The 11,093-nt window shown below is 39.7% G+C and overlaps 2 protein-coding genes across 2 annotated transcripts in view; both read left to right on the forward strand.

Moving 5' to 3' along the window:
- LOC132895707 (actin-binding LIM protein 3-like) overlaps positions 1–817 on the forward strand; it is a 130,450-nt gene extending 129,633 nt beyond the window's left edge. Inside the window, exons 16-17 of the mRNA XM_060936522.1 lie at positions 6–66; positions 683–817. Coding sequence (XP_060792505.1) covers positions 6–66; positions 683–711 — 90 coding nt within the window. The 3' untranslated portion in view covers positions 712–817. The remainder of the gene's footprint in view (positions 1–5; positions 67–682) is intronic.
- gpr34l (G protein-coupled receptor 34 like) overlaps positions 1–11,093 on the forward strand; it is a 471,084-nt gene that overhangs the window by 274,906 nt on the left and 185,085 nt on the right. The window lies entirely within an intron of this gene.

An 11,093-nucleotide genomic window follows, 5' to 3' on the forward strand; every position in this document is an offset into this window, starting at 1 on the left:
TACAGCCCCACAGTGCAGATTTCTTCCACTACGACAGCACCAATGCAGTAAACTGGGGGTTTCGAGGTATGCGTGTTCTCAGCTCTGCTACATCTATACATTATATGGCCAAAAGTATTTGGGCACCTGACCATCACACCCATATGGGATTCTTCTCTAAATTGTTGCCACACAATTGTATTGAATGTTTTTGAACGCTGTAGCTTTACAGTTTCCCTTCACTGGAACTAAGAGACTCAAACCTGTTCCAGCATGACAGAGTGGACAAAGCGAGCTCCATGAAGACATGGTGTGTGAAAATGTTCAGGTTGGAGTGAAGAACTCGAGTGTCCTGTACAATGTCCTAACTGAACTCAACCCCATTGAACACCTTTGGGATGAACTGGAGCCTCAACATCCCAACATGAGAGTCTGATCTCACTAATGCTCTTATAGCTGAATTGAATGAACACTAATCCCCACAGCCACGCCCCAAAATCTAGTGGAAAGTCTCCCCAGAAGAGAAGAGAAGAGTGGAGCTCATTATAACAGCAAAAAAGAGAAACTGATCTGGAATGAGATGTTCAGCATGGACATATGGGTGTGAAGTTCAGGCGTCCACATACTTATGGCTGTACAGTATAATATTTATATGAGTTAGAACTGATTTCTGTTTTTCTTTTTGTTTTCCCCTCTGTTTCAGAATACAAGGTTAGTTATGACACAACCTGATCTTGGAGAAACCAGGAAAAGAAAAAGAACCATTTTTTATTTCATGATTGAAACCCGTGACTTTTTTTTGCGTGTGAAATTCGTTTTAAACTGAAATGTGCTTCAATCAGAGTGTGAATTATTGATGTTCAGGTTTTGTTTTCTGTTCCAAATATGAACCAAGAAACCCTTTCAGGAAAAAATAGTACCAATATCTTTCACAAAATAGGCACAAAGTAGATTAGCAATAAATAAAAGGGCCATCAATCATGCGAAACATGCAGGCGCTAGCTAACAACCTAGCAGCTAGCGAGCACCAGGTCGACTGGTGTAGTAAATTATTTCCAAGTGCGATGAACACTATCATTTTAATCTAAACTAAACTAGCTCGCTAATTCTGAAAAATTGTTTTGTCTAGATGTTTACATTTTTAGTTTATAATGAATACATTTGTGGGGAGGGAGTGTTAAGTTGGACTTGTGATGTTGAAATATATAATTTACATGTCTTTCTGACATGGTTAGGGAAACATACGTTAGCATTTATTGAAATTGTTCAGCTATCACAATGTGCTATAATGTCTGCTACAAATTTCAAGAAAACCATCATCAGGTCCAAAACCAGGATGAGCCGAAGACGGACTCAAGATCGAGAACCAAAATCCATCAAATCCTTTCCCCAGCCAAGCCTTTCATTCAGTTTCAAATTCTTTTTTTTAGCAGGTGATGTTTAGCCTGGGAAATCCCATGCTGCTTTGCACAATCGTTCCGATCTGAAAAGACAGCATGGAAACTATGGTCTAAAGGCTCGCCTGAGTTAGGGAGCCAATCAGAGAGTGGGGAGGGGTGGAAAGACGGTGACGCATACTACTCGACAAACAGAAGCTTGTAGTTTATTTGGGACTGTTTACGGATCACATTTAACATGGCGGCGAGCGATACGAACCAAACTTTCGATCAAGCTTTAGACACTGTTCTGAATAGTTTAGAGCGAAAGTTTGTTTTAAAAAACTCTTTCCTTCTCTTCTTCGCCTCTTCGTCGCTCTAACTACGTCACCGGGTACAACTGCCATGATTGGCCATGGGCTATGTATACGCCAAATGATAGACATTCGCAACGTCCAGTAAACGGCCGTTGACAATCGTAAACCACACCTCCCCTACGAGAAATTCAATAGGCGGATTCCAGACCATATTTCACTTGTGATATGGTCTGGTGTTAACCAGACTAGGTGATGTTAACATCTGTTCTTAAATAGAGCTGATTATGCTAGCTCTGTCAGCAAATTAGCTTCATTCAAGTCAATATATTTAACATCTCAGGACCAGACTCAAGTCCTACGGCTCGACCAAATACACACAGTTTGATTTAATATAGCACTTTGAACAATGGACTTCACAGAAATCCAGATAGATTTAGTTCGATTTAGATTCATATTGTTGCTCCTGATTTTATTGTTAGTTTTGTCTGAGAAATAGAAGTTTAACAAACAATTAGGTATATATTATGTATAGGTATCTATTAACAGTTATTCCATGAAACCGAGTCGTACATGAGCTGATAGCCGACGAGGCGCTTAGCACCGAGTTGTCTATAATCCATGTACAATGAGATTGATTGGAATAACTCTATTATTCTCTCCACATTCACTGGATTTTGAGAAATAGCATTTTAATTTTTTTTTTGCAAATTCAATAAATAAAAACTTTCTACAAAACGTCAGACAAAATCATTTCTACTTAGAATGTAAACAAACCAGCAAAATGACAGGAGCAATTTGTGAAAAATGTGATAATTCTTGGAAAATAAAAATATATATACGTTCTTACCATCAAATACTTCTATTCCATATTTTGTTGCTTTTTTGTCTATGTTTTGGGGTTTTGTTTTCAAGTAGAGTTTTTATTTCATCCTCGGTTGGTTCAGCAACACGTTCCTGCATTTTCTTCAGGGTTTTTTTGGCAGTTGGCAAACCACTTTAAAAGTGCATTACCGCCACCGACTGGGCTGGAGTGTGGAACAGGCGATATTGGGGGGGGGACTATATTCTTTTAGCTATTTCTATTTCTTTTAAATACTTGATAACAAAATAATATAGCTGACTTGATACGGTCCACCATTTTGTTTTTCTCTATTCACGGTATATGAGCTGATATCCAAGTAGTAGAGTAGCCAATCAGAGTGTGCGATCGCTCATATCCAGTGAATGTGGATAGAATAAACATATGTATACAGTATATGCTGATTAAACAGTTCTTGGTTGTGGATTTTGAATTTTATAGCCTACTGTGTATGTACGTGTGTATGTATGAGCTAAAAGGGCGGCTTCACAATCAGGGGAAACATTTCAGGTCCACAATATTCCAGAAATCAAGCCTCAGATTTTTGTGTTTCTCTGCTGCCAAAAATGACCTTTTGACTGTGGTGAGAAGAGGCGTAAAGTGTATTTCTAAAACTGACCCCCTTTTTTATAGTCCACAAGAGTAAGATATACAAAGTGAACAACAGTTGAGTGATTTTAAGGACAAATTTTCACATCCTGTGCAGCGATGTTTGTACACAGTGGTGACTGTAATAACAGCCGAAGTGGTGATGATCCTCGTGGTTTTCCGGAGAGGCCACTTTCTGACTGACTCATATTTCAACCACATGTGAAGCTCCGCTGCAAAAGTGTCTCACATCTGTTTCAAGTCCTGTTTTTTTTTACTGTACAGCAACAACAGAATACAGTATTCTGCTTCAAAAGAGACAAATATTTTCTTCAAAAATCATTTACAACCTCATCATATGGTGATTTCCAGTTTTCCGGAGAGGACATTTCTGACAGATGAAGGATCCTGTCAGAGCCACTTAGTTTACAAAACAACATAACTTCCACTTCAGTATCTTTCTTTTGTAAATGAAAGTACTGAATACGTCCCAAAGTAAAACCTAGTTAGTGATAAAAAAAACATGCAATTCCGAATTTAACCAGTAAAAGTGTTGAAGTATCATTATTAAAGTATAATTAAATGAAATGAGCACAAGGTCAAAACTGAGGCCGCGTTTGACTCCTAACCATCTTTATGAGAACTTATAAGAGACATTAGTGCTGTAGGTGGGGCTGTAGGTCTGTCCCTGTAAAATGAGGTAGAAGAAACTCCAGTGTAGAGATAATTATTCTATCCACATTCACTGGATATGAGCAATTGCACACTCTGATTGGCTACTCTACTACTAGGATATCAGCTCTTATACCGTGAGTAGAGAAAAACAAAATGGCGGAGCGTGTTGCTGAACCAATCAAGGATTAAATAAAAACTCTACTTGAAAACAAAACCCCCAAAAATACAACAAAATATGGACTAAAAGTATTTGATGGTAAGAATGTATCTTTTTTTATTTTTCAAGAATTATTATTATCGCATTTTTCACAAATTGCTCCTGTCATTTTGCCGGTTTGTTTACATTCTATGCAGAAATGATTTTGTCGGACGTTTTGTAGAAAGTTTTTATTTATCGAATTTGCAAAAAATAAAAATGTTCCGTTTCTCAGAATCCAGTGAATGTGGATAGAATAAAACAGTTATTCCACTCAGTCTTGTCATACATGGATTATAGACAACTCGGTGCTACGCACCTCATCGCCTATCAGCTCACGTACGACTCGATTTCATGGAATAACTTAAATATACTGGACTTAGTTACAGTAGATAGTTGGTGTTTTTCAAAAAGCCAACCGTGATTGTGAAACAGCCCAAAAAGCAAAAAGATCCTCTTACAATGCTTCAATGTTTTCACAATATACTGTACAATATGTCTAAGACCTTTAACTTTTAACCAGCAAGACTCTACAGCTTTATTATGAAATTCTATAAAAGTAAAAATGTAAAAAATGTAATTGAATGACATTGTCCACAGTTAGAATGAGCCACGTCATCATTAACTGCTAATTCTTCTTTCTGTCATTCACCTTTCTGACATTTACAGATTTATCCGTATCAGGATCTCATCGTGACTGTTCGTGGGCGTCACCCGCCCCCTGGTGACGTGGACAGGACGAGATTAGAGGTAAATCAATTTTACAGCAATGTAGCTTTAAAAGGAAGGAATAATACATGACAGGATGGCGTGATGTGCGACGACATTCCAAAGTGTTTTCTTCCTCTGATACTCCAACAATTTGCCAACACAAACAAATCGTTTATTAAATAAATAACAATACGGAATCATTTTTATCTGTTTGTGGAACGTCTGCAAAACAAGTTCCTGTTCTTGATTTCATTATAGCAGCTATAAACAGTCGTTCCCTCATATCTATCTCTCTCTCTCTCTCTCTCTCTCTCTCGCTCCCCTGAAGTTAATAAGACAGAAAAATGCAGCTTATCATGTTACCAAGAAACCAGGACAAAGCGTAAACTCCTCTGTCCTGAAGATGTAGGAAAACATCTGTTCTAAAGCACTGACGCTGGAGACTTCTTCCTTAAATGTTAAATAAATGTTTCCTGACATTAAAAAAAATCATCAGATCAGTGAAGACACACGTTTTTAAACTGTTAATGTTGAGCATGTGCTGTACAAGTCCCTGTAAATGAGCTGTTACTCGGCATGTAACGATTCACCCAGTTCATGATTCGATTACGATTCAACTCACAATATTTAAAAATAATTAGATGAAGAAAATTTTATTACAAAAAATGCAAAATTTATTTTTCATATTCTTTATCAACTTAAATATTCCTTGTGTTAACTCCCATTTTAGAGCTGTGTTACTTCCACCTACAGTGAAGTCATGTGTATTCCCACTATTGTACATTGCTGTGCCCTTTGCTGCCTAAATAAAGCAATTACAGCTAAGAAGCATGAAAAAATTACACAACCTGATAATCATCGTGATTCATTTTTTATTTCATCAGTTCAAATCGTTATAAATTTGTAACACAATTTATTGTCACATGTTGATTTATAGTCCTGTGCAAAAGGCTTAGTCACGTAAAGAAATGCTGTAGACATTAAATACAACCCCGATTCCAAAAAAGTTGGGACAAAGTACAAATTGTAAATAAAAACGGAATGCAATAATTTACAAATCTCAAAAACTGATATTGTATTCACAATAGAACATAGACAACATATCAAATGTCGAAAGTGAGACATTTTGAAATTTCATGCCAAATATTGGCTCATTTGAAATTTCATGACAGCAACACATCTCAAAAAAGTTGGGACGGGGCAATAAGAGGCTGGGAAAGTTAAAGGTACAAAAAAGGAACAGCTGGAGGACCAAATTGCAACTCATTAGGTCAATTGGCAATAGGTCATTAACATGACTGGGTATAAAAAGAGCATCTTGGAGTGGCAGCGGCTCTCAGAAGTAAAGATGGGAAGAGGATCACCAATCCCCCTAATTCTGCGCCGACAAATAGTGGAGCAATATCAGAAAGGAGTTCGACAGTGTAAAATTGCAAAGAGTTTGAACATATCATCATCTACAGTGCATAATATCATCAAAAGATTCAGAGAATCTGGAAGAATCTCTGTGCGTAAGGGTCAAGGCCGGAAAACCATACTGGGTGCCCGTGATCTTCGGGCCCTTAGACGGCACTGCATCACATACAGGCATGCTTCTGTATTGGAAATCACAAAATGGGCTCAGGAATATTTCCAGAGAACATTATCTGTGAACACAATTCACCGTGCCATCCGCCGTTGCCAGCTAAAACTCTATAGTTCAAAGAAGAAGCCGTATCTAAACATGATCCAGAAGCGCAGACGTCTTCTCTGGGCCAAGGCTCATTTAAAATGGACTGTGGCAAAGTGGAAAACTGTTCTGTGGTCAGACGAATCAAAATTTGAAGTTCTTTATGGAAATCAGGGACGCCGTGTCATTCGGACTAAAGAGGAGAAGGACGACCCAAGTTGTTATCAGCGCTCAGTTCAGAAGCCTGCATCTCTGATGGTATGGGGTTGCATTAGTGCGTGTGGCATGGGCAGCTTATGCATCTGGAAAGACACCATCAATGCTGAAAGGTATATCCAGGTTCTAGAGCAACATATGCTCCCATCCAGACGACGTCTCTTTCAGGGAAGACCTTGCATTTTCCAATATGACAATGCCAAACCACATACTGCATCAATTACAGCATCATGGCTGCGTAGAAGAAGGGTCCGGGTACTGAACTGGCCAGCCTGCAGTCCAGATCTTTCACCCATAGAAAACATTTGGCGCATCATAAAACGGAAGATACGACAAAAAAGACCTAAGACAGTTGAGCAACTAGAATCCTACATTAGACAAGAATGGGTTAACATTCCTATCCCTAAACTTGAGCAACTTGTCTCCTCAGTCCCCAGACGTTTACAGCCTGTTGTAAAGAGAAAAGGGGATGTCTCACAGTGGGAAACATGGCCTTGTCCCAACTTTTTTGAGATGTGTTGCTGTCATGAAATTTAAAATCACCTAATTTTTCTCTTTAAATGATACATTTTCTCAGTTTAAACATTTGATATGCCATCTATGTTCTATTCTGAATAAAATATGGAATTTTGAAATTTCCATATCATTGCATTCCGTTTTTATTTACAATTTGGACTTTGTCCCAACTTTTTTGGAATCGGGGTTGTAAATGGCTTAAAAATAATGACATGAAATGTTTCAACATTTAAAAAAATACTATAAACAGTAATCAGTAAGCTATAATAAATGAAGCAAAGTCAATATTTGGTGTGAGACAACCCTTTGCTTTAAAAAAAAAACTAAGTTATTAGCAAAGAACGTTTCCCTTCAGACCTTTATTTCAAAATAACCTCAAACTAACCTGTTGTAAAATTCTCTTTTTTTTTTTTAGAAAAATGTGTGTTTAATAAATTAGCTTTCATAACCAAGATAATATACCCATATAACGTTGACATATGATCTGCTTCCACATGTCCTCCAAGAGACACTTGTCCCCTGACGAGTTTTATCAGGTGTTCGGGATGACAATGGTCGATTTCGAGCGCTTGGCACTGTGGAAACAAAACGAGCTGAAAAAGCAGGCAAGACTGTTCTAGGAAACAAAGCTGTGGACCTCACCTCAGGACCAACAAGCAGAGAGCTCTGGAGAGACGGTTAAAGCAGTTTGAAGGAACTGCAGATCTGTTCCATCAAACCGGACACGATGAAGCCTTCAGCTGCTCCACTGTGGACTGATTCACAAACGTACGACACTCTGTTCAGATCCGCTGACCCATAAACGATGTGATAAATAAGCATGTGGCTTGTGGGACTTGATTTCAGACTCAACCTTCTGCAGAATCCTTTCTGACTGAACTTCAGGTTGCACCGTATCGAAGTATCTGACAGAACATTGCCTTATTTGTGAGAAAGTGAGGTTAACACCAGCAAGTGTGCAAAGAGCATGGACTAAATGATCTTATTCTTATAAAACTGCATATTGTATCTCTGAGATGTTGAAGAATGTTTGATGTATGAAGTTCTTTCAAAGCCATCACTTGTGAGGGAGCGTATTGTGTACAGCATATTTTGCAAAAACCAAAGTATTTTGCGCATCTCGAACTGTGCCATACTTCCACAGAAATCACTAAACTGTCCTTCTTCTTCTTCAGGTGGAGAATGAATGAGATTTATGAACGAGTAGAATGTATATTCAGGAAAGGGTTGGGTTTATGAAGAATCTTTGCTACCTGAACAACTTGAAATGATGTAAACTATGAAAAGAAAGTTGTTCATAACATTTTAACACATTTACTTCACCTTTTTAAACCATTTCTGTTCATTCCTTTTTGCCTTAATTAATGAAAGGTTAACAGCAAACCTCTTTCCAAACCAGGGAAATTTATTTAACACAAATCATGAGCCAAGACGTGCAGTTTTCACTGTTTGCTTTAGAGTTGGGCTGGAACTGCGAGGCTCATGCAGTACCGTTAGATTAGATCACTCCAACTCTTCCCCGCGTCGTTCTGCATCTCAAACTGCTTCACAAGTGCTGCCATTTTAGACTATCATTATCACTTCTTTCCTCAGTGGTGTCGAATTATTCTGTACCAGAAAGCTGGAAGTTATGCAGATGATGCATTATCATTTCATACACTCACCGGCCACTTTAATAGGAACTTGTTGTTGATTCTAAGATCCCTGTTCTTGGCTGCAGGAGTGGAACCCAATGTGTTGTTCTGCTCACCACAGTTGTAAAGAGTGATTATATGAGTTACCATATCCTTCCTGGCAAAAAAGCTTGAATCAATCTGTGGTGGGTTTCCCAAAAGCCTCTTAACGCTAAGAGCATTTTAACTAGGAGAGAGTGTTTATTGTGCTGCTCGTTCGACCATTTCACAATGATCTTTGTGCTACAATGCTTTTGGGAAACTTGGCACTGTCCATTTTCAATCAACAAGGTGTTTGTTTTCACCCACAGAACCATCACCCACTCACTAGTAAACCGTAGGTGCTAAAGAAGGCAACTGGATTTGCTTGAAATTCTTGACATTTCACCTCTCATCTGAAAAGCTTCTTCAATTCTGTTTGACTAGTGGGGAGTTCCAGGTATTTATCCTCTAGTGGACCAAAAGCAACCCTAAGGAGAGTCGTTGAGTCATCCTGTAGATGCAGGTCACTGGAAGCCAGGTGTGAACGGTGTTAGCAGTTTAGAAGGTCGTTAGGGTGATCTGTAGGTCATTGGCTCTCTGCCATCATGCAGAGTCAGGCCAAGTTTACATTAGACCGTATCTGTCTCGTTTTCTTCGCGGATGCACTGTCCGTTTACATTAAAATGCCCGGAAACGGGAATCCGCCAGGGCCCACGTATTCAATCCAGATCGTGTCTGGTCCGGTGCTGTGTAAACATTGAGAATACGCGGATACGCTGTGCTGAGCTCTAGCTGGCGTCATCATTGGACAATGTCACTGTGACATCCACCTTCCTGATTCGCTGGCGTTGGTCATGTGACGCGACTGCTGAAAAACGGTGCAGACTTCCGCCTTGTATCACCTTTCATTAAAGAGTATAAAAGTATGAAAATACTGCAAATACTGATGCAAATACTGCCCATTGTGTAGTTATGATTGTCTTTAGGCTTGCCATCCTTCCACTTGCAAGTGGTAAGTGACGCGCATGCCTGATATGCACTGGGATCACACACACAGCGGCTCAGTCCCGAATCACTGCTCATGCGCTTCACTCGCGCGCTCTGTGAGCTGCGCAGGGCCGGAGTGCGCACCCTCCAGAGGGCACTCGCTGTTCAGGGTGGAGTGATTTGGAGCGCAGCCGCTGAGGAGGAAGCGATGAGCCGCACTGACACTTACGTGCCGAATTAGTCATGTGATTAGCGTATCCGTGTATTGGCGTTGCTGTGTGCACGCGAATCGTGTATTGGCGTTGTTGTGTGCACGCTAATCGTTTTTAAAAACGTTAATCTGATGATCCGCTGATACGGTCTAATGTAAACCCCACCTCAGGCTACATCCACACGACAACGGCAACGAGATGTTATTTTAAAAAATATCGCGTCCAAATGGGTAACGATCAGTAAAATATCAGGTCCATATGGCAACACAACGCTTGCTGAAAACGATGCAATGCACATGCCACACCTCTGGGGCGCTGTAAGACGGTCCCTTCGGAGACACCAGAACAACAGAAGAAGTAAGGACGCATGCGCATAAACTATTATGCACGAGACTTCATATTAGCCACAAAGTCAGAAAAATCTGTTTGTAAAATTACATTATAATGACCAAATACAATGAAAAGTATTTTTCCAGTCTCACCTGTGAAAGGTAATCCCATGTGATCTCGTTTGGACGATAAACCTGTTGGTACAGTTAAACGCAGCACATGAATGAGGCATCTTTATTCTCCGCTTTGACCTATCCAATATGGCGGCGAGGATGACGTATGATTCTATGCGGAAGGCGGCGTTTTTAATGGTCCGGAATAAATTGAATGCTACACGTTGATGGATTAATTTGTTCTTCTACACCCTTTTTGAAGAATGTATTGTAGGACTTAAACCAACATCTGAAGAGGTGAGATCGCTCCTTTTTTTCCCTATTTTTGCTGGCGGGATTGACTCTGCCCTAAGGGCTATTCTCTGTCTCTCTCACTTTGCACCATTACACAATATTCACAGTGAAAATATTTTGTAAGCGCGTTTCATGAACCAAGTTATAGGATTTGTTGACAACTCGCATCGAGTTCGTTAAACTTCTACGCGGCGTGAAGCACTGACAGTCATGTGGTTGTGACGTCATCGTAAACAAATCCGTTCTACTCATCCAGACGACTTCGCAACGGCAACGTTGCCAGATCTTTCCACTCTGGAACCCGTTCTCAAAAGATTGCGTTTTGGGGTACCCAAAACGCCAGTGCCGTGTGGACGCCAGGCCGAAACGATAAACAATTGTATCGGATTCACCTGAATCC

Source organism: Neoarius graeffei, chromosome 12 (genome assembly GCF_027579695.1).
Source record: "Neoarius graeffei isolate fNeoGra1 chromosome 12, fNeoGra1.pri, whole genome shotgun sequence".
NCBI lineage: Eukaryota > Metazoa > Chordata > Actinopteri > Siluriformes > Ariidae > Neoarius > Neoarius graeffei.